Source organism: Culex quinquefasciatus, chromosome 3 (assembly GCF_015732765.1).
Source record: "Culex quinquefasciatus strain JHB chromosome 3, VPISU_Cqui_1.0_pri_paternal, whole genome shotgun sequence".
Lineage (NCBI taxonomy): Eukaryota > Metazoa > Arthropoda > Insecta > Diptera > Culicidae > Culex > Culex quinquefasciatus.
Window position 1 is genome coordinate 77,817,331 of NC_051863.1, and position 25,003 is coordinate 77,842,333.

The 25,003-nt window shown below is 39.5% G+C and overlaps 1 protein-coding gene across 1 annotated transcript in view; it reads left to right on the plus strand.

Moving 5' to 3' along the window:
- Window positions 1-25,003, plus strand: part of LOC6037777 — a 142,983-nt gene that overhangs the window by 79,892 nt on the left and 38,088 nt on the right. Inside the window, 1 exon segment of the mRNA XM_038262201.1 lies at window positions 13,581-13,714. Coding sequence (XP_038118129.1) covers window positions 13,581-13,714 — 134 coding nt within the window.

Genomic DNA, 25,003 nt, shown 5'->3' on the forward strand with positions numbered 1-25,003 from the left:
GGAGCGCGACGCGAGCTACCTCACGTTTGCTCGTGCTCGTGTTTGCTCATTTATTTTATGAGCGAAAATTCTCATTACTCGCGCTCGCGCTCATTTTTGCTCATTGAGCAAAATGAGCGGTATTTTTATACCTGTAACAGGAAAACGATAATATTTTTTTTCAGCAGATCTTCGAGGTTGTTTTTTTAATGGAGGCTTGAATGGGCTAATCTTAATAATATTGGATGAAGTTATTTGTCATATTTTTTTGTTTTGAAACTTGTTTTGGAGTCAGAGTTAAGGGGTTAAGGTGTTACATTAAGATCTGTACACAGTAAAAAACCATAGAATTATTACATCTGGGAAGTACGTCTTTTATGTTATAAAAATGCGTAATTTTACTTCTGAAAATGTGTAATTTTGCCACTTTTCTGGTGCATTAGCAACTTTTTCAGTCTAAATTGAGGTAAAATTATAACATTCAAGAGGTAATATTCCACTTACAAAATTACAACTTCCAAATGTACACTTTTTTACTGTGTAGAAATAATTCGATTTATTAAGAAAAAGTTGATAATAGAGTGACACGTGAAAGTGAACTATTTAATAAAGCTTCTTGGTAATACGTTTAGTCATGTTTTAATTCCTGGGTACCTCATCTTGTTTAGTCAATTATTTATAAATAATTTTGCATAATAAATGTCAAATCTGTGTCTTAGATAATTTTCACATCAATTATCTTATTTATATGCTGGAGTCGATCCAAATAAATAAATGAGAAATGAGCGTGCTCACAAATAAAAACATGTTTTAATATAAAAAAAAAATCGATTTCCATCCTATTTACAGCTTATTTAAGACCTTAAAATTCCATTCCTTGACAGTTTACTCTAAATTTGAAAGTGAAATAAGCTAAAAAGAGTGTCTGGGATTCTTAGCAAATTAAGACACTTTACTTGCGTGTCAGCCATTTTTCATTCATCGGAAAATTAATCAAAACTAGTTATCTAAATTATCTAACTCTGAAAAAAAATAGGCTGACAACATTAAAGTTTCATAAATTTACTATTACAACATTGATCACACAAAAAACTGGGGTAGAAAAGTATCCCCCGCAATCCACCGCGATCATTTTTTGACAGTTCGACGCCAACGAATAATTTGATGAATTTACCGCGGTTAACCAAAATTAAATTACCAATGCAACTTTGATGAGTTCATGTCCCTTTTTCGCGATGAATCTTCAAAAGTGGCAATCCAATTGGCCTGTGCCAGATTCATAAACAATACTAAAAATCTACCTGGTTTGCTGATGAGCGCTCATTGAGCGCGAGCGCATGCATTGAGCATGAGCGAGCATGAGCTACCTGTTAAGTCCTCATGCTCATGAATGAGCGAGCACGGATTCTGGCTCGCTCGCTCATTCGCAACCCTGATGAAATGTTATAAACAAAATATCGTTTTGAGCGAGCAAAATAAAAATATCCAAAATATATGCCTTGCAATCATAGTGGCCAATGTTTTATGCTTAAAACGCTTATACAGTCGACTCTCTGGCTGTCGATCTTCTCGATATCAATAATTCTCCATCTATCGATGAATTCTTCAGTCCCTTCAATCTACATACTTCAATTATCTTCATTCCTCGATATTTTCCCTTGCTTGAAGGATCTCTTCCTCGACGGTCCCTTGGATTCTGTTTGCTTTAAAAATCTCTTCCGGTTGTCAATAACTTGTTTGTTTTTGGTTGATGGACGTTGGCATGATTCTCTCCCATAGCTGGGTATCAAGAAAAAAATATTTTCAATCGAGTCGTCATTTTGCATCGTTCTGTAAACTGATGATTCTCTTCCTCGACGGTCCCTTGGATATTGACAACCAGAGAGTCGACTGTATCTTAAGAATTTTGAAAATTCGGCAAGTTTTGCTCACTTAGATGCAAATATCTCGGTTTTGCATGGACATCATGGAAAAAAGCAAAATTTTCTCCGTGAAATTTTCTAGACGCTGCATTAGTTTTGGCTGCAAAATTGGTTGGCTCGTTTTGGGGAGCGATTTTTGATTTTTTTTTAAGTAAAAAATGCAAATTTTCTTCCTAAAACGCCCTGCCATGCGAAAACACAAGTTTTTATGGACTATGTCAGTACAGGAATTTGTTCAGAGGACATTAAACTATAACTTGAAGCCCGAGCGACCAAATTTAAATGACTTTAGTATGATTGTAACACGCATTTCTGAAAAATGCTCGAAAAATGCCCTTTTTTCATTCAAGCTCAGCGCGCGAGTTGTAAACCATTTTTGGGATTTTTTTGTTGTATGGAAACATTGATTCTGACATCCTAATCTATCATTCTAGCACCAAAGATTTGACAACTTTTCACTTTTTTGGGACGGCCTAATGGCCAAGCTTGGCATTTTTTGTTTGTTTTTTTCTTTTCGAATGTAAATTTAAATCTAAATTAGAAATTTAAGTCAAAGTAAAAAAAGTATCGAGATTTATTGAAATATGTATGTATCGAAAAAGAAGTAGCTTTCTAGAGATTCAATCAACTTTTTTCGTTTTTTGTGCCTAAATTCATACAATGTTGGTTTGCTAAAATTTTATACAAAATATTTTGAATCTAAAAGGAAATACTTTTTTTTCTCAACATCCCTCAACGTCACAAAGAGATCCAGGTCGACCCGGTTAACGAAAGCGATCGGAATATTCCTACACGAAAGAAGTATCGTGCGTCACCACCGCCACAATTGCCTTAGATGCGATTTGACGAGGTAATTTATCTTCGCTGCCACTTTACTATTCTAATTATAAAACATAGATGAGAGTCCGAGAAGACTGGATCAAAAACTAGCCAGCGGATTTCATGGAATCGCAGATCAATTCGATTGTGAAGTAATCTGCAATGACAGTTTAATTTTCAAGTACATGCAAGACTTAAAAATTAAACGTCAATACTGCTTAAACTCAAGACCACCGACGCAATTTAACCGTAGTTAAACCCCGGTTAACGTCTCAATTACGACGTTCATTGAAGGTTTTCGCTGGCTGCTGACTTTTTTTTATAGCCCCAGCCAAATTCGGACCATGCTCCTCTGCGTGTGGCGTGTTTCAGAGGCAAAACGCAGCCATGTCACACGATATTTGGGGTTTTATTTTGCTCCGTCTTAACTTCCGGCCGGCCCCTTCCACACATTACGTAAGGATTTGTGCGGTTTGGCTAGGTTGGTAGGTAAATGGACACTGACTTCCGAACGCCACTAAAGTTACGGTAAACTGTTGTGGTGTTCGGAAAAACGACATTGTAATCAATATTTTCTTGTTGCGAGCAAAGAAATTCCAAATTGAAACAACTCCAAACGCCTCCGATGGTATCAATTGGGTCCATTTTTGGAACTAATCAATTCCTCACACTGTTCGGACGAATTTCGTGCCATTTGTTAGACCATGACGCGTTCATTCGCAGAGCCTTGCTCATCAATATATCAAGGTTACAAGTTCTTCCCCTGCGAGTCCGGTCTCCTTCCTGTGTCTGCTGACTGGTGTCTATTAGCAATAAAAGTTGGCCCGTGTGAGAAGGATCGCCACTTTATCATATTGCCGGAACGCAACGTGATTCCCAGCTGGGGGAGCGAGAGTCTGGTCACTTTTGCTTAATTAATTCAATTGAGATTAATGAACGGGGTTCGACTAGCAGTTCGATTCGGGAACTAGTCGTGGGGATATGTCAACAACAGTGGACGTGAAACTTGGGTTTAGGTGTAATATTTGAGCAGATTGGTTTTGATATCTGTCGATGTTAGGAAGGGGTTATCAGTGACACAAATGGTACATCAATGACCTTACAAAAAATTAAAAGGTATGCTTTTGTTGCATTCAGAATTTCAGATGTTTTGACCACTTGAAAATACTTAAAAGTTTACTTTTATTTATCTATCCTTTATTTTTCACTTATCAAAGATCTGGCATTTTTACATCAAATATTAAGGAAAATGTTCTAAATTTTATTCAAAAAGTTAAAGCAAATAACCTCAAATGCTTATCCTCAAACGCAATAAGGTCGATCGAAACTCGACCCAACTCCAACATCAGCTTTTCCTTGCGAAACCATTCGCACTGTGATACTTGTCAGCAAAAGTGATGTGTTCAATGCAAGCAAAATGTCACCCGTTGCCACCAAATCAATCGTATGTTGTTTCGTTAAAAAGGTGTCAAGTGCGACAATTGAGTCAGCACAAAATAAAACAATTTGGTCACACGATGGAGACGCAATGTCTCGCGGGCTGTTTAATGTTGTGTCACAATTCTGCGAAAAGAAATTCATTTAGCTTCAAAATTAGGTCCCGGGTCTGCTCCGAAAAGTTCTCGTTTATCCTTGCCAACCAGCGTGAAGTTAACTTGAGGTCCCGTTTACGCCGCCTGTATCGTGTTTTAGAGTTGCAATTAGAAGCGACTCGTTGAGTGAGAGGAAAAGTTTACGAAGTAGGCATTAGTCAAGATTGTAATTACACGGTGGAATTAAATTTCGTTTTTGCAGAATTTTCAACGAGATTAAAGGGCCTCACGTTGAAATTTATTTAAGCTAGACTTGGCTTGCACATTTGAAGTTTTCAATGTTTAAAGAACGGTTTGGTTGTCTAAAATATTTCAGATATTATTTTTAGTTTTTGTGAAATTTAAAATCACCCTTTAACAAACTTGAAAAATGGTTATAAACACAAATTTGAGAAACATTTTAAAATATGATGATTTGAAGGTTTCGGGGTCCGCATTTGAAGAAATTAACCAAAGTTATAAGTTGACTGCTAAAATTAAGATTTCCGTCAAATTTAATAATGTTTGGAAAATACTCCCACAGTAATTGTTATTGTTCTCAATTTTGATAAATGGTCAAAATGGGTAATTTTTTTTTGGGCTCCCTACTGTAGATGCAAGGCTAATATAGACTAAGATATGTAGGAACTGTTTGAATCCATGTAGCAGAAAAAGTAGATTCTGCCTTAAGCTCGAGTAAATCAACTGAAGGTTGCAAAATAACCCTTGAACCGTTTTTAAGATTGTAAGATTTCGAGATTCAAGATTTAGAGATTTTATGATTTTAAGACCTCAATGAAGATTCAGAAAGTAAGTTTTCTCAAGACTTGAATACCGAATGATTCAAATATTAGATGTAAACAACTGCAGAGTTTGTTCTTCTAAAATAATTCTAACAAGCTGGACTAGTTTCAATTGTTTACCCCTAATCCTTCGTCCAATTAGTTTCATTTCCGGGAGACATGTCCAGCAAGTTACGCTAATGAGCTAATTGCTCCTAGCCAGGAGCATTCAATTACTGTCCTGGAACTGCATAGTCTCTTTTCACAGGAATTATCTCATTAGTTTGAATGCAATTTCCCCCCGTTCTGAACAACTCTGTTGTCCCTCGCTGCTCAATGATCCGCACCGAGTCACCGCTGTAAACCAAGGTGTTACGCTGGATATTAATAGAGAACGTTAGGCTGTTGTTCAGACTTGTTGTTTTCGATGGACTCTCTACTACGAACAACACAACACAACATGAAATGTGCAATTCCGTGACTCGGCGAAGCGAGCGCAGATTCTGGCCGCGTTGTTTATTGTCTGAGGCACGTCACTCTCGCGTCTCCGGTTTGGTCCGGTTGACGCCATTCGTGGGACGTGCTGCGAAATTTTCCCCTTCTACACGGAGAAAAAACCGTTCCGAAAATCGTGAACAACGTACCACGAAACCGGGAACAACGTGATTTCTACGGTACGAAAACGTACCATGAACAATTTTCATGAACTAATTGCAAATCATGCACACTTGTTCACGCCGCTAAGCTTCTCCAATTTCATAGGGGATTTAAACTTTTTGGTATCGACGAGCTTTAAGCTTACAAACAATTTTACAGCGCCATCTGCATATCGTTTCATACTGTGAATGAAGCTTTCAACCTGACATCTAGCGGTGGGTTATGCAAGCTTTTAATTCGGAGCATTTGAAATTCATTGAAACCACAAACTTAATGTAAACAAATTGTTTACTTTTATCAAAGAAAACAACAAAACAAAAAACATCTTTATTCGTCAAAATAATGATAACGACATTGCATTTTACAAACCAAGCACTGTAAAATAATCACTGCTCTTTAAATATAACTTTAACTCCGCTCTCCGCCTAAAATATCCTTGCAGAAACCCAGTTGGCACTTCCGGATAGAAATTGGTAAGGCTGCCGGCGGTTAGTTGCTCTCCACTGGTGTCGATGTCCTCAAAACAAAAACTTCTAACCTTTGTCACTTGGTTGTCGGAATCAGTTCCGGCAGCCTCCTGTTCCGGCGGACCACAATCCGTAACAAGGTGGTATTCTCCTGTAAGAAAAAAAAAACTTTCAGAATCAAAACATCACAAAAAAGATAGAAAAAACTTACCAAAATCGAGAATCGTAACTTGTCCCGGAAAACTCGAGACCAATATTGGCCGATTCTCCAAAAATGGTCCATTTCAGCAAACGATTCGGGATAGAAATTTCTCGCGACTGCTTGATCGGACTTGTTTCGTTGGTTTGCGTTTTGCGATGACAACAAAGAGCTTTTCAGGGGACCGTTCAGCGAAAACTCGACGCGGAAACAGAAGATCTTTCAAATATTACGGAACGCACTAAAAATGCAAATAATTCATCAGATTAATTATTAATTATTAATAAATACGTTTATAATTTAATTTGACAGTAACAGTTATTCATAAATAGGTATGTTTTATTTATTAATCAACGAAATACATAAGTCAAAAGTGATGAATAGGGTCCTAACAAGCTTTACGTAAATATAGAAAAAAACTATTTTATGGAGCACAATGACACTTTATATTAACGTTTAAAACTATGTGGAATTTGAAATTAATTTTAATAAAATCCACGGTCTTTCTTGAGCATCATTTTTGATAGCTTGTTCTATGGGACAACAAGTGATTTTTCGAACCATACACTCAAACCCCGATGGTTTAACACCAACTGTTGTCAAACGAACGGAGTCACTTTTAGTTTGACACCTCTTTTACACGGAGTTCACTCATACTATCAAACGTTTGTTTTGATAGTGTGAGTGAGCGCCGTGTAAAAAGTGACAGCTCGACTTACGGACCCAATCCAACAAAAATCTGATTGTAATAATGGGCTAATTTTTTTGTAAATCGCTTAGTAGACAGTACTTCAGGGGATAAATAAAAAAAATATATATAGTTCTCGTAGTTTCGAAAATACTAAAATATCCAAAACAAAAATCTTGGTGCAAAAGCTCTGGTTGATGTGCACCTTTAATTTTAGGACCCAATTATCCTAGAACATTAAGACCAGATTTGAAATCAAATTGCTGGACTTAATTGGTCCTAAAATAAAGTTTTAGTAGGGTCTATGTGTCTAAGTGCTATGTTATTTTTCTGCACAACAATAAAACAATTAAACTGTTTAAATAGCTGATTAATAAATTTCTAATAATTTGTGCGGGATTCAACTTCGCAGCTTTTTTTTAACAGATAGTAAATTACTTGACAGCTCGTTCCAAGTGAACATTAAAAAAGTGATCAGAAATGGTTTCAAGCGTGTTTTTTTACCGTTGTACATAAAAAATTACTTTGGGCTTTAGTACTTTATTAAGATTTTAGGTACTTTTACAACGAGCGGAATTTTTGATTTAGTTTACGTTAATGTATCAATATTTGATATTATTTTTAATAAGTACAGAGCTGATCCGTTATTTAGAATTTCCCCACTTCGAATGTCCGATAATTCGAACGTTTTCGATAAAAAAGCACTCAAACGTCAAAACCAGTTGCCAAACTCATGTTGCCATTTTAACCCTACTATTCGACGATTTCCGAACACGTGGTTTCAAGCTTTTGACAGCTGTCAGTCGTTCCAATTAGCGAATTTGGATTTGCTAATTCGAATTCAGTTCCATCCGAATTAGCGAATCCGCGTTGTGTTTAAATTTAAATTAAATAATTCAAAATGAGAAAACTTTTTTTCTTTAAATGTGGATAGATCAACACAAACTTGTTTGAACACGTCAAAATTCGTTCCACTACGCATGAGAACAAAAGACTGCGTTGCTCTAGTGTGAGTGCATGAAATGTTAGAAAGCTCCCTAGGCCAACAACAATCCACAGGTAGGTGGCGTCACAAAACTATGTTATTGAAACAGGAAAGCTTTTTCAGACATAAGATTCAGTTTGCGATTTCATGAACTATGTGCACGATATCGTGTTTTTTTCTTCATGATATCATAAAAAAGTTCACGATTTCATGAACAGCGAAAGTATGCGATTACATGCACATTTGTTCACGAATTTCAGAACGGTTTTTTCTCCGTGTACTCTCTCGGTTCACGTCAGCTGACGGGCAGATCCGCAGAATGAAACGCGTGTTGGGTTCTGGGTAATGGTTTTCACGTATGGAATTTCGCACCGCACGTTTTTCACAAGTTTTTGTATTCGTTTCCATCTGGCAGATAAAGGTTTACATTGGGAGCATCGTGCAATAAACTTTAGTGAATATTTGAAGAAAAGTGTGTCGTAGAAAAAACTCTAAAGAAAAACAAACTCAAGGAAAATCTTTAGTCACGGTAGTGAAAAAAGTGAACAAATCATGTAATCAACTCGCTTAAAGGAAGAAAGAAGAAACATTTAGTGCTCTGAGAGGCAAGCAAACAACAAAGAAAACACCACGGCCTCGAAACAAGAGCCAAAGCTACCACCATGCACGGTATTCAGCATCTGTTCCGACAGCATGCCCTGGAGAAACAAGCCAGCACGGAGAGTTGGCACTCGGCCTACGGCGGCGAAGGGGCATCGTCCTCGCAGACGAGCCAGTTTGCCGGCAGACCACCAAACGAGCGGTCCCGCAGCGTAGACGATGCCGGGCCGCCGGGTGCATCCATGAAGGTAGTTTGAACAATTTCATTCATTCAACTTTGGTAAATCCTCTCACGCCAAACCCTCCTCCGTACTCCGCAGACGTCCGACACGTCCCCAGTGCACTGCCAACGTCTTTCCGCTCGCCAACGTCTCAGGAGTACCACAGCCTAGGAATTTCGATACCTCGAGGCAAAAAGTCCCCCGACGGGCGGCCGGCCTCGGCTTGCATGGAGTTTGGCGGGGCCGGCGTGAAGAAGCTCTCCAAGCGGAACGTTACGGTGAGTTTTGATTGTTGTGTTGACTTGTAGACTTGAAAACTTGGAGACTTAAAGACTCGAAAACTTGAAGACTGACTATTTGTAGACTTGAAGACTTGAATACTAGAAGACTAGAAGAACTAGAAGACTAGGAGAATTGAAGACTAGAAAACTAGAAGTCTAGAAGACCAGAACAATAGAAGACTAGAAGATTACGAAACTAGGAGAGTAGGAGACTAGCAGACTAGAAGAAAAGAAGACTAGAAGAAAAGAAGACTAGAAGATTTGAAGATTGGGAGATAAGACTTCAATACTCGAAGACTTGAACACCTAAAGATTTGCAGGTCAATCTAACGCAACGTTTCTCCCCTCACTCAGGGTCGTCGCGGATCGCTCGAGGGCGCAGGATCCCCACCACAAACCAACCACGCGGGTTATTTCCCGCACGACCTGGACGATATCTACGAGTACAAAACCGACCACCAGTATTTCACGCACACGGGTGCATACGACGATCAGGATGAGCGCTTCACGCTCGCCTCGGATCACCACCGGAATATGCTCTTCCAGCGGAACCAGAACTTCCACTCGCTTGACGAGTACGCCCCAGCTGCCAACTCAGGTTTCAACGCGCACCACCTGGAGCCCAACAACAGTCGCTACCTCGGACAGCGGAACCGGTTCGACAACAGCAGCTTCGTACGGAAGCTCGCGTCCAGCATTTCGCAGTCCAGCATCGATAGCACGATGTCGCACTCGTCCTCGACCAAGAGCACGGACAAACACCACAAGCACAATCACCACAAGGGCCATCACCATCACTCGATCGCCGAAATGATCAAATACCTCGGCAAGAAGGCCCACATCTGGCCCGGACGGACGCGCCACGAGTCCATCAACGAGTCCACCGACCATTCCCCCGACGATCTGTCCAAGCTGAACCAAAACGACCAGGAAGACTTCCGGAAGCGGGCTCGTTCGCTGGACGTGGAAAAGACCAAGCGAATCCTGGACGATTGCGAATCTACTTACAACATTTACAATAAGATACTCAGAGAAGGTAATTCCAAGAGGGCAAACAGAAGGTACATCCCACTTAACCCTCGATCAACAACATTCCACAACCAAACACATCTAGCAAACTAGTCGCAATTGCCAGCCAACGTGCTGCCTCGTCTCTTTGAACTCATTTCATAAATCTCTACAACCTATAACGCGACTTTTCCTGTATATTTAGCGGGCGCGCAAACAGCCGAGAAGAGCTCGCGCGAGCGCACACATTATTCAAATGCAAATTGAGCTTATCCGCGCAACCAAGAGCAAATTACCCTCCACAACACACTAAACGGTGCAGTGCGTACCCTCGTTTTTACCTCACAAAGTGCAGCACACTTGATTTGTTCAGCTGATTAAAGATCAGCCGCGTGCACGTGACCGTGAAAACTTGGTTGACCTGGTCGGGTCAATTGATTTACATGCAGGGCCGCGGTCGAACCTAGTTGTCGGGTGCGACACGTCAGCGTTGGTCACTGGCCGCGTCACGGTTGCGAGCCATCTGGTGCGACGTTGTCGAATAATTAGCTGTCCGTCTTTTGGGGAGAATTTGGAAAATTGAATAATTTATTGAGAGATGTTTTATTAAAATTTATTTAAAACCTACAATAATTAGCCGGCTAGCGTTTCTTGAGACGAGCTATGTTTGATCACGTCTTCCGTCGAAGTGTCAAGTTAGGTCATTCCAGGAGTAAGAGTCGTATCCCTGGAGTTGGTACAGACAAAACACTCCCAGCCTGGCTGGCTGAACTCGCAATCCTAAAATCCTAGAATTAAAAAGAGGTTGGGATACTCTCTTTTCATTCAAGCCTTTGGACCGTTTAGGAATCTAGCAATATAGACCGCCAACACCTGGTTTGCTCCAAAAGCACTCATTCATTCGCGGTCACAAACCGAACGCGTCCAAAAACTGATCTGACCGTTTCCTACCGTTTGTCACTTCCACGCCAATCGCTACTGAACACTACTCTCTCGTTTCTCTCCCTCTCACTCACTCACAGTACAGCGAATGGCTCAGAGAGACCGTTGGAGCTATGTCGCTCAAAGCTGGCTTTGTTTTGATCATTTCTGTTAAAAGGCTAAAAATCAATGTTGTCAGAAATGTTTTGCAATTTTGTTGATAACACAACATCAAAGACACATTTGACAGCAATTTCCACCATGAGCAATTCTCTACCAAAACCGGAAATGGATTTTATTTGTATTTTTTGATTTGGCTCAAACTTTGTGGGGGCCTTCCCTATGACCAAATAAGCTATTTTGTGTGATTGGTTCATCCATACAAGTCTCCATACAATTTTGGCTGCTGTCCATACAAAAATGGTACGTAAATATTCAAACAGCTGTAACTTTTGAGTGAATTTTCTGATCAATTTGGTGTCTTCGGCAAAGTTGTAGGTATTGTTGAGGACTTTTGAGAAAAAAAATAGGTACACGGAAAAAAATTGCAGATTTTTAATCAACTTTTTTTTACTAAAACTCAATTTCCCAAAATACGTATTTTTTGATTTTCGAGATTTTTTGATATGTTTTAGGGGACAAAAATCCGCAACTTTTGAGCTATAGAGAAAAATGGTCAAAAAATCTGCCACCGAGTTATGATTTTTTGAAAAAAAATGTGATTTTTGAAAAAATCAAAGTTTCATTCAAATAACAAGTTTGACATATTTTTTTAATGCAAAATTGAATTTGCAATCAAAAAGTACTTTACAGATTTTTTGATAAAAATCTCCGTTTTCAAGATATAGCCACCGAAAGTTTGATTTTAGCGAAATATTTGCAGTTTTTCGATTTTTAAAAATAGTGACCATGAGTGACCATCTCTAAAAAAAATTTTTTTAAGGTTCAGAAAATTTGCTATAAAATTGTCTAAGAGACATTGAAGATTGGACATCGGGTTGCTGAGATAGAGCTGCTTTAAGAAAAAGAAACACGAAAATTTAAGTTTTCTTAATCTCACCAAAACAACCCACCGATTGGTAGCGCGCTCCAGTTGGCAAAGATTCGTTCGGCGATGAGTAAGTGATTTCTGATCTTTGAGCCGAAAATCAAGACACTTGTTTTCGTGCAGCACGTTGCAAAACATATAGCCCAAATTATCAAGAAAATCTCCTAAAACCTAATATTTGGAATCCCAAAAATACTCTTTGGTTCCACGACAAAAAAAAAGTTACATATGTTGTTTTTAAAACTTATTCTTCTTGCAAAACCACCTACACATTCTTTGACCACCCCAACTCGGCTAAGACAACCCTAATCACCAATATAAAGAATAAACGAAGTTGACTTTATAGTCTGCCACCATTGCTAGTACCAACCACTAGTGTCTTCCTTTTTATCTACAAGGACTACGCCGCCCTGGGCTCCTAAGTGTATGAAAGTATGGCACGGAGCGACGGCGCCGAATACCCATATTTACACAAAGAATTTTAGAACGCCCGCCGCGGGATTCAAACCGGCGACCTCTGGAGAAGATATAGAGAATACAGGTCTAATTATATTTGCCAAGGAATTCTCAGGCCAAATTTGTGCAAAATCGAAGAACTTTTGATTTTGGTTCCTGATATGCTTAAAAATCAAAAGAGCAGTAAAAATCGCAATTCAAATAATTTCAACACCTACCATTAAACAAAACACCACAAACAAACACCTTAATTACTCAGTATGGCAGCTAAACGCCAAATCTTGTTTGTGCCAGAACCTGTTGGCGTAGGTGCCAAGACGATAACTAAAAAAAAGGGTGTGACACCATCGCCACCGGTTCCAGAACGCGCGCAACCCGACTGTTCGGAGCCACCGACGACGCCGACATCGGTTTTTGTTTTGCTTGCATTCATGTCACGAAGTTACTCTTACGTGAGCGAATCCTTTCGACAACGGCCGGTGCCGGCCGGTGGTGTAAACAATCCGGCAAATTAATAGCAACAACAAACCGTAACCCTCCACCTCCGGTCTGCGGCCTCGGTGCAGCATTATCTTGTTAGTTGGAATAGGTACACGGAAAGAATTGGGTTTGTCGGGACCGTAAATGCTGTGTTTAGGATGTCATGAATTACAGAGTTTGATAAGGTTGAACATGTGGAAATAACGCTTGTTCATGAATTCGCAACGCCTTATTTTTGCGTGAAACACTTTTTTCCGTGTCGCATTAAACAAGAATAACAAGTTTATTTTTATGATGTATGACGGAGTGTGATACTTTGCCTAACACCCACGTTCGCGAAAAATAACTTGATGTTTATTATTACTTCACAATTCGGCAAATGAAAAAAAAAAACTGTCAAATTCTACCATAGATGAGGGAGAAATGCGAAATAGTCAATATTGTTCTTTTAATTTTAGTTGATCGGTTCTAACCTCTTTTCAAACTCTCTTCACAGCGGCCCATATGCGAAGGGCTTCGGCAGAACTTGCGGAACGTCGTCGAGCGTCGTTGGGTGCCAGCCGAGGGCTGCGACCAGACGGAACCCTAGATCCGTACCACGCAGCCATCCTGTTCCGAGATTCGCGAGGGGTAAGTTGCAACAACACATCAAATATACATTCAAGTTTATTTTGTGGCCCAGTGTACACGTACCTGTTGTGGCTGCTGCATACCCACCGGGCGTATTGCTCACGCTTCAAAAGTTACTTCAATTTGCAACAATTATTATCGATTGAGTTGGTTTGGTGTGGTCTTCTGGCGGAATCAACCACGTTTTCACCGATGTATCGAGCGTGGGCCTGGGCTTCATCCGCGTATGTGTAAATAGTTTGCACAGATTGGTTCCTGTGGTTTTGTGTTAGTTAGTGCTTGTTTATCAGCAAACTGCATAAATAATCGTCGCTGTTGTTTACTACAACTCAACGGGTAGCCGCTTGCGATAGGGCAGTGATGCAGTCGAACTAGCGGTTTAATCTGTGCAAGCACGTCGTTGACTTGTACCTTGTTGGCCTTGCGTGGTGCTCTTTTATATCCGAAACAGTTGAGATCATCGACATTATTTTTAGGTAATGTTACAACCATTTCATGCAATCAAATTTTCAAAATCTCGTCCACTTACCAACAGTACCAACTCTCAAAATTCACAGCCTGAATTTGATTTACACTAGCAATTTAATTTAGGCCGACCACCGGCAGACACCTGCAAATTTGGTCAACTGGTTAGCGTGATGCTTCTGGTTGATTGCCCAAAAGCCGGGCAAAAGATCCACTTATATTCAAATGCGGCCTTCGAGCGATCAAAAAAAAATCGAAACCCGCCCTGCTCACTTCCCTGAAGATACTAGCGAGTGTGCGAATATTTCTGAAGCACGATTATCGCCGATTGCTGATTCAACAGTCCATTTTTCTGCGACTCGATTTTGGGTAACAATGCAAAAAGGAACGAGATAGAACTGGATTGCGCGTGCAAATTAGCATACGGAATAAATTGGGCGAAAATTTTCCACCGCATGCTTTTTCAACTATTTGCCCTATCAATTTGTCACAAGCAAGAACTTTTCGTTGCATTCAAAAACTGTTGAAATAATTTAATAAACTGTTAAAAGAAAGTAATAAATCAGTTTAAAACCATGAATTAACAAAAAATAAATCGGATCGTAATCCTGTAATCCGGACTCCGGTTCAAGCAATGCGACAGTGCCAAAATTTACAATTTACAAGAAAGTGATTATCAATTTAAAAACGGACTTTTTTTTTGTTTTTTTTTTTCGTTTCAAAAAACAATTTTAAAAAGAGAAATACCATCCTGCACTTTTTTGAGTTTTTTTTTTTGCAAAAGCTCAGGGTATTTTCCCAAAAAAAAAATCAAATTTGACTTTTAAACTTAAAACCCCAAAATCTCCTAAAAGTGGCTTATTAATTTTCAATGTATTTTTCAGAAATCCTGTCTCATTTCCCACAAGTTTGACTTTGACCACTTTTTGATACGATGCAACGGCTGAAAACGGCTGTTTGTGTTACGCTTCACATTTTTTTTTAATTTGTATGGAAATTTTGTTACGAGGGGGGAGGGGGTCCAAAATCTTTGTTTTGCGTTACGTTATAAAAGAACGCCCCTAAAGGTCGAGTGTACAAAAAACAGCATGATTCGAAAAAAATGTTCTCCGATCGGGCTCAAAATTTTTCTGTGGGTTCCTTGGCCAAAATAATAAGACCCGTATTTTTTTGTTTGGCCTTTAGGGTGACCTACGCCGTGTTAGGGTGATCCGAAAAATGGCAATTTTCGTCGATTTTCGCAAAAAATCATATCTCCGCGCCATTTCATCCGATTTAAGCTGTCCTAGACGCAAAAGAAAGGTGATTGGTTTGGCAATTTCGGAAAAATAGTAAGAAGTTTCAAAAATCTAGCTCAACATTAGAAAAGGTCGCATGAAAACTTAAAATACTGTTTTGAAGGTCTCGGGACCAAAGGGCCTATGCCTGAAAATATTTTTATCGGATTCCTCGGAAAATTTCACATTACATATAAAAAAATCGAACTTTTTTTTTAATCATGCTGTTTTCGTGGGGAATTGCTGAATAATATTACTATTTTTTTTTTGTTAATTTCCACCATTGATTTCATCTATTTTAACATGTAAAGAATTAATTAGTTTGTCTAAAAAAAACTATTTTTTATAATATTGTAAGTGATGTTTTAAATATGGGTAGCTCTTTAAAAAAAATTCGACTTCTAAAATATTTTGTCAAAACATTTTGGTCGCTGTCATTTGCAAAAGTAATACCAAAATTTGGCACTTTCACGCCATTTTTTTTTTTTTTTTTTTTGTGCAGCAGTTGCAGTTAGTGAAAGTTCTTGAAGCTTCTGAAAAATAGCAAGATTAATAAATAAATGTTATTGAATGAAACTGGATTCAAGTTCACAAAAAAATCAATTGACTCGTTTATCAAAGTGTTTGGTTATCCCAACATAGATAAATTTCAAGGATGTTTCAAATTTTTTTAGTGGGGATGTCAATAATTAAAAAATCAACTTTAACTATTTTGGATTTCAAATTATTTTAGCGCAAAATTAATGACCTTGTCAAAATTGTTCAAAATTTGCCCATAGTTTGTGGTATCCAATCATTGACCAATTTTGCAACTTTGCAATATCAAAACAGACCTTAAATTGGAACGATACCAAATCTTGTATAATCCTTAAGAAAAATTATAAAGGGCTCAGGAATACAAAAATTTGGTATTGATACCATGCTCGGGTCCTTTACCTTAAAAATGTCGCCAAAAATAACAAAAATCAAAAAGTTATAATTTTAATGAAAATAGAATTGAAAATAACTGAATATAAAAGAAACCTAAAAATGTGTTTAAACCACAACCATCATTTTTGTTCATTATGAAATCTCATACAAACTTGAAAATATTTTATTTTTGTTTTTGACGTTTATCTGCTTTTGACTAAGTTACAACCTAGTAAAAGCAGCCCAGTTCAACAACGCTCAATTACCGAACAAGCACCGTGATTAGTTTATGTCCCTAAAAGTTTCGAAATACAAATATTTTTCTCGTTTTCGTAATATTTTTCAACATTTATTTTACGTATCGATGCCAGTGTGCTCTTTTATACTAAGCTTGCTTAGATTCCTATCAAGATAGAACAATAGAGCACATGGGCATCGATACGCAAAAAAAACGCAATGGAAATTTTCAGAAAAAATCAACGAAACATATAAAAGTTCTACTATTTGATGCTAGCACACCTTTACTATCTACCAGGTTTCATTCGCAGTGTAAAAGAGCAAATAAAAAAACGATTCATGAAATGACCTGCCTTAATGGCCAGGAGGCAATCCAAAAGTCCTATCCAGAGGAGGCATGAACCTTGTTTTAATAAGTATCAACAGCGAGATTTTTTTTAATGTCAAATGAGAATCAAAACTTAAATATTAGCTAATCGAACAACTTGACGACCTCACGTTAAATGTAAACTAACATCAAGCTCTGTTTCTTCTCCACCAACGGAAGTCAGTTGATCTATTCCAAAAAGAGACCTTCGTGAATACTCAACAGGTATTCTATACATTAATTCCATCTCGTCAACCCCCGTCACCACCGCTTCAAGATTTAACCTATTTTGCTACTGCTGTTGTTCTAAGGTCCCTCGTAGGCAGTATTAAATACCTGTTTACTGCCTCGCACACGTTCAACATGATCATAATTATACCGAGATAATCGAGCCCGCGAATGAGGTGCGTTCAGTTGGGCGATCTAATCTTATACGGTTTAATAGACGAGTTTGCGATCAAACAAACGATCGTTTCACACCGACTTTGTTTACTTTTGCTCTCTGTTTTAAAAAATGTGCTAAAATGTCGAATTTCTTCTGCACTAAAGGTTAAAAGTAACTGCAGAGCTGATATCGTCCCAAGACTGCTCGAAATTCTCTTCACCGCTGGAATTGTCCGGACTTGCACCTTGTGACTGTATTTGTGGAACAAGTCGTTCGTTCCGACCACGACTCAAGTGTAAACAAACCGGAGGAAAACAAACGCAACCAATGTTGATCATCGCGGCTCGGTCGTATCGCCGGCTTCTCAGCAGCACAGACCTGATACGTTTTCTATATATCAAACCCACTACCACCACGTCGTCGGTTGAATTTAACTTGTATGTCGTACGTACAGAAAGGTGGTATGTGAGTATGTGCCCAGCGAGATGTGTGCAAAATTTGCTCCTTTTTCGCTGCACAGCTCGCGCCGCGCAGTTCTGGTTCAACCTCCTGTGAGTTCGCGGCTTGTTCCGAAGCACAGACCTAAAAGCCTCCTAAGAATTCCAGCCTGACTACGTTATTCGTGCGTGCGTGCGACTTGAGCTTCTAGAACGTAACGGAAATGAATCGATGCAATTGACGACGCGCGCGAGTCCAGTAATTGTAATTGGAAAGCTAGTCCTTAAGTGGACTCCCGTCTGTTCGAGACTCTTGCCGTGTAGTTCTATTCCAGTAGCAGCAGCTATCGATACTTTGTGAGTTACGGCTATAGACCTCTGATCGAGCACGTCGCGTGTGCGAGGACCATTTGTTGTGCAAATAATGACCACGACGAAGCAGACCAAGTGTCTTCTTTAATCCATCACACGTCGAAGCCCTCTATCTCTCTTATCAACTGTACACAGTGAGGGTGCTGTTGAACCCCCTTGCGTTGCGTGGGCTTAAACAGCGCGTTACACCGAGTGTCGAAAGTGTCGCGAGTGCTTTTCTATCGTATCTTTATCAAGAGAGTGCCAAAGCAAGCAAACAAGTGCATGGTGGTTGGTCATAAAACAACAACAAAACAAAGTGCGATAAAAAAGGAAATTATTCAAAGTAAAACACACGTAATATTTGCCTGGTACATGGGACGTTTATGTGTGTAGAGGAGAGAAATTGCATCGTTACACGTTACTGTGTGTTTGTGTGCGGAGTGGTTGTTTGTCATTTTCTTGGCTGAGAATCTTCCGGGCATCAACGGCGTTGATGCCTTAATTGGATGCACTTTTTTTTTGTTCTGCCCGGGAGGCAATTGGAATCGAACCGCGGTGACAACGACCGGGTCGGTCTTATAACTAGAGTGAAATTAACTTTACTTTTTTATATGTGCGAGTTGGAAAAGTGTGGAGAGCTCTAGCGTGACGCTTCTAGTATATGGTGATGATTTCATCAGGAAGTACGTGGTTGGAAGAAGTAGTTTTGCAACAAAATAACACCTTATTTGGAAAATTTTATAACCAAAGAGTTGATATTTATAGATTGACTGCAAAGCAAAGCAATCCACTTTAACGACCCCGGGTCTTTTGTGGGCTCTGTTGCAAGTTTCTGCTCATTGACTCATAGATTGACTGATAAAGGTTAAAATTCGAAGATTACACTCTGCTAATTATTTATTCTGAACTGAATGTTTCCTCAAAACGAATGCATAAAAAATATAATACAATCCATTTTTTAAAAAGTACTTTTTCAAAACAACTGATGCGTCATAGGACTTTTTGAAGAAATTAGCGAGTTTTAAGATTTAAAACTACAATAATTGTTATAGGGGAGAACCCTTATTTACCTTTGGATAACCCAGTGTTTCCCAAAGTGGGTACTGGGCCCCACTATTGGGGCCTGGCGAGTTTCTGAAATGACTCACAATGGTGGGGCCTTACTGGGCCCCACCATTGTTGTATGGGAGTAGGGCCTGGGCAAAAATAGTTTGGGTATCAGTGGGATAAACGAAACTTCAGGCTCGATCTCCAGCCAAATCGACTCGAGGCTCGAGCCAAAATTCTCAGCGTGTTATTTCTTAAAATTGGGTTGTCAGATCATCAATCTTTTAGGCTTGTTGGAAATGTATATTGAATACTCATTAGCCCGGGTCAAAAAAATAAAAATTGCTTAAATCAAAAAGTATATGAGATTGCCCGAAAGAGTACTCAAAATGGGGCCTCCAGCCCAAATTTCAGCCCATTTGGTTGAAAATTGGCTTGCCTTGAGCAGGAACAAGTTTAAATGGGAATTAACCCGTAAAACTTGAACAATGGGTACATTGCTCTGTACAAGTCTGTCGTTGAAATTTACCGACTTTTGCATACCATGGGGTCAGGGGATGGTCCGGAACAATTCCTCTGAAGGGTGCAAGATGATCCGAGGCCTCTAATCTTGCCTAGAAGCAGATTCATTCTGGCGTCGCCGAAATTCTCATGGTCCCAGCAAAATGTACAGGGATAAATCAAAGCACGCTAAGAAGGCTGCCTCGATCAGAGGACGCCACATTTCAATCAGCCACCACGTGGCAGGAGGGTTTCTCCATTTCTGGCTTTAAAAGTGGTTCTGGCAATGTTATTACATTTTATTTAGTCAGATATTTGTGCAAAAACACTTTATAATCGTCAAACGTCATTTTATACTCCAATTTCCACATACCCTCCTGCCACGTGGTGGCTGATTGACATGTGGCGTCCTCTGATCGAGGCAGCCTTCTTAGCGTGCTTTGATTTATCCCTGTACATTTTGCTGGGACCATGAGAATTTCGGCGACGCCGGAATGAATCTGCTTCTAGGCAAGATTAGAGGCCTCAGATCATCTTGCACCCTTCAGAGGAATTGTTCCCCGGACCATCCCCTTCGACCCCATGGTATGCAAAATTCAATAAATTTCAACGACAGACTTGTACAGAGCAATGTACCCAATTGTTCAAGTTTTACGGGTTAATTCCCATTTAAACTTGTTCCTGCTCAAGGCAAGCCAATTTTCAACCAAATGGGCTGAAATTTGGGCTGGAGGCCCCATTTTGAGTACTCTTTCGGGCAATCTCATATACTTTTTGATTTGAGCAATTTTTATTTTTTTGACCCGGGCTAATACTCATCCAACGATGGGTCGCATGATATTTCCGGACAACGTATTCATCAAAATATCCGAGATCCGGCCTCCAAAAAGTGTATACAATAACACTTAAGTGCTAATAACTTTTGAAAGGGGTTATCAGATATCCAATGTTCAATGACTCGTTGGTGGGTCTTTGAAATACCTTTCTAAAAATATGTAACATCCGGGACGCTGTCGTGCTATCTTGTCATTTGTCGCTTTTTGACGTTCCGAGAAAAACGCGTTTTAATGTTTGACCTTGATTACACAAAAAGAGCACGCCATGCAAACAACAAAAAGCACGTTTTGTTTGGTTGACCATTCTGTGCATTGTCCTGAAGTTTGGTTGAATTTGATTGCCGGAGTCCCGAGTTATAATTACAAATCTGAAGTTTTTTTTTAAAGTCCAATATACACTCAAACCCCGATGGTTTGACACCAACTGTTGTCAAACGAACGGGGTTACTTTTTAGTTTGACACCCCTTTTACATGGAGTTCACACACACTAGTAGTGTTGAAAATCTAGCGATTATGATTAATTTTGCGATTAATCGCTGCCTGTTACACCCCACGAATAAGACTGCTGAGAATAATCTTTATTCTCAAATTGCCACGACTAGCTGTCATTCGTCAAGAGTGCTGTTGATAATTGTAACAACCCATGACTGCTGGCAGTAAAGGGGCAAGATTGGATCTTGATCGCAGCAAGTTGATGACTAAACCCAATCATTCTAATTTTTATTCGTCTCTGCCACACCCAGCGATCCAGTGACAGTCAGGAAAAACGAGATCAAAGCATACTCAGAGGGCATTTCTTCAGGCAATCATTATTCGCTCGAAGAGATTTTTTTTCAACCTTGCACACTACCAAGCGTTTGGTTTGATAATTTGCGTGAGCGCCGTGTAAAAAGTGACAGTTCGTCACTTTTTTGTTTGACTTTGACCAACCAACGGGGTACAAACTAAAAAAGTGTCAAACGAAAAAGTGACCAACCACCGGGGGTTAAGTGTACCAAATTTCCAGTTTTTGCTTTTTGGGTGTTTTTGAAACCACCTTGAGTCGGTTTGAGTATTAAAAACACTCAAAAAGCAAAAACTGAAAATTTGGTGGATTGGACCTCCAGAAACGCATTCTGACCTGAAATCCCTTTGGCCAGTTGTCGCCCTTTCATTAATTTTCATGCTGTGTCAAGATAGCACGACAAGATTGAACTTCTTTCATATAAAGAGCGACAACAATGTACTGAGTTTTTTCTGTTTTTATTGAATATCTTAGGATAGAAATCGAATTTTGGGGATTTGTGAAGGTCAAAAGGTGAGGCTTTGTAAGCTGCACAAAATTTGGTCCAAAATGCACGTGCGACAAGTTAGCACGACAGCGACGATTTACTCAGATTTTTTTTGTTCGTAATTCGATTATCCGAAGTGCCATACAAATCTTCGGATAATCGAACTTTGGATAATCGAGGCTTCGGATAGTCGAGACTAGACTGCACAAGATAAATGTTTTTTTTTGTATGGAGCGTGGACCATCGCCAACCACGAAGTCAATGCCCTAGAACAAAAGGTAGGAAAAACCAAGACAACAAACCGGTGTAGCTCCATGTCATGTATTCGATCAAAGCCATCTTGTTAACAATTGTGCAAATATTAACAAATGATACGCCGTTTTCCCCTGAATGGACTCTTCTCATCTCGCATTCCATGATTGCGTGTGGTTATTCTTTACAAAAAAAAACATTCTCCCCGGGGAGGGGATTTGAATCAAAAACAAAACAACACCTTCCTATTATCAGCGTTGATACTATGTGTACGATTTCGTGTCCCAGTAGTCTCTCTTCTGCCCGGTTTGTTGCCAACTCGAAATTGGCTGCTCCATATTTATCGCCGGCAAACACAATCTTGCAAACAGAGAGAAAAGAACGTTACACACAAATCCAGTGCGCGTGACACCCAAAATTTGAAATCAGAAATGCCTAAAGTAAATTCAGACTGCGCCCAGTCGCGTAATTACCTTTATCAGCCGTTGGTGACCACCACCTCCTACGAGCTGGTTCTGGCTGCACCCGTGACTTGGCATTAAGTATTGAGCGACGTGTTTCCAGCGTCCTGATCGACTGTTCACGCAAGGTTGCCCTGCACAAAAATCTCACGTTTTTCGAACGTTTCCGTACGTAGCAGACAACGCAAGATCCCCCGCGGAACCTTTTTTCGAAGGCGCGACCTTGATCTCTGTGCCACCGACTTTGAATGGAATCAGCGTGGCTGGTGGAGGTTTTCGCGTTTAAGGAACGCAACAGGTAACACACAGGCCTATGTCTCCATCGTGATCTTGGTGGTGTGGTAAATGGTACACAAACCTTCTCGTGTCTAGTCGCGGTTTGACATGCTACAATTTTGCGGAAAGAAGTGGCAGAAGTGGTAAGTCAATTTAGTGTGGCTGTTGTGACTTGACTATTTGGGTGGAATTTGTCAATCACGCGGTCACGCGGATAATGTCTGCGTATAAAAGACAGGCAGAATGTTAACACGCAAGTCACTTTGGTGAACGTCTAGTAAAAAATCTCAATATTGATTCTAATCATCAAAGAATCAGCTCTGACACTTTAGCACTTGTAGCCCCAACGGGGTCAGAAAAGTTGGAAATGCAACTCCACCGGCTCATACAACCCTTGGAAAAAAGGTGAAAATGCCTTTTTTATTATAATTTAAGATAGACGCATCTGTTTTGGATCTACCTTGTTGGAGGTGATTATTGACATTCTTGCGGATCAGAGGCAACAAGAATCATCCAAATCGGTTGAGTTTTCGCCGAGATACAGACGGTTGAAGTTGCATTTCCAACTTTTTTGACCCCCTTGGTGCTTCGCGTAAGTTTTGACCCCGTTGGTGCTACAAGTGTTAACCATGGCATTTGTAGAATTTGCTTAAAATTGGTGATATTATCACAACGATAAAGCTAGAGTACAATGACTCTTTGTACGATAGCAAAGGATTCGATATTGATTTCATGTTTAATTTTTGAAAAATAACTTAGCATCCTTATTGACAGCTCGTTCCAAAGGGACCATAGTTGATCCACGTTGATCCATCATTAAATGTTTTTTTTTTGGGGTCCTATAAGCTATTGTGTATCCTGTATCATATGTTTATAGATAGGACCTTTAAAAAATACACTGGAAATATTTTTATTACTTATTTTACAGCTTCAAGATAAAGTTCATAAATGTAAGAAGATGGAACGAACTTTTCAAAGTTGACTTCAACCTAAAAATACCTAAAGAATTATCCGCAATCAAATTTGCATACTAAAACTGCACAGTACTTCACCATTGATTAGTATGATCAAACGATCATCCAGAAGGCAATATATCTTCACGCCAGCAATCCCAGTAAAATTATCTTATATTATGCAACTGTCATCTGTGATTAAAACCGCTCGGACTTTGCCACTGTCGACAGTTTGCCAAGAACAAAGTGATGAAAAAACCCACCTCGAAAAGAGCAAAGACGGCGACGACGCGGAATGCATAAGAATGCCTTTGGCGTAAACACGCGGAATGATCTTCACTCTCACATACACACTCCAAATTTACTCTGCCAACAACAACAACCCACCACTGTTTTATTTATATACTTTTGTTTTCATCGCTTCTCACCCGGCGTGAATGAAACCAAAACAACCGACAATTTCTCGCAGGTTTTCAAGCCGACCAGAATCGATAATTGCTGCGGACGCCGTGTATGTGGAGGGTGTTGTATACAAACTCTTTGCCAGGATCTTGCCTACTCGAATATATCTAAAGCTTTCGAGCGAGAGGTGATGTTTGTAGTTGTGGCAGTTTATTTGAAAAATTGTTGTTTTGTTTTTCTTTGTTTTTCATTTCGCTACAAACTCGTGGCATATAATACCGCTTCCGAATTGCGAAGTTATCTTACAGTGTCGATCAAGGTTTTTCACACACTTTTAACTGTTTTTTCCTTCGACAAGATGATTTAAGCCAAAAAAGTTTTCAAATATTTTTCAAAAATCAACTAAAATTGTTCGCTCTACAGCATGACTCGAAGCTAGGAGTCCGAAGGCTTGAAACGATGAGGAAATTATTCAAACCTCTTTTTACACCTAAGCTCCCATCCAACCCGAGATTCGAACTGACGACCTTTAGATCGTGAGTCCAACTGCCTACCACCAACTCAACCGAAGTAGGTTTTTTCTAGAAGACGACTCCTGCACCAAGATTGAGCTAACGACCTAACCTCTAGGTTAGGACGGTACCGTAAAACTGGGTGACTTTGATAGCCGGGGTGACTTTGATAGGCTTGCGATTTTTACGCAAAATGAAGAGTACAGTTAAAATACGTAAGGAATGGTTTACAAAAATACTGACCGTGGTAGAGAAGTGTTCGAAGTACCTCAACAAGAACTTTTCATAAAATTTTGACAAGTTTAAAAAGTTAGTTAAGTATAGTTAAGAAAATGTTGATGAAAGT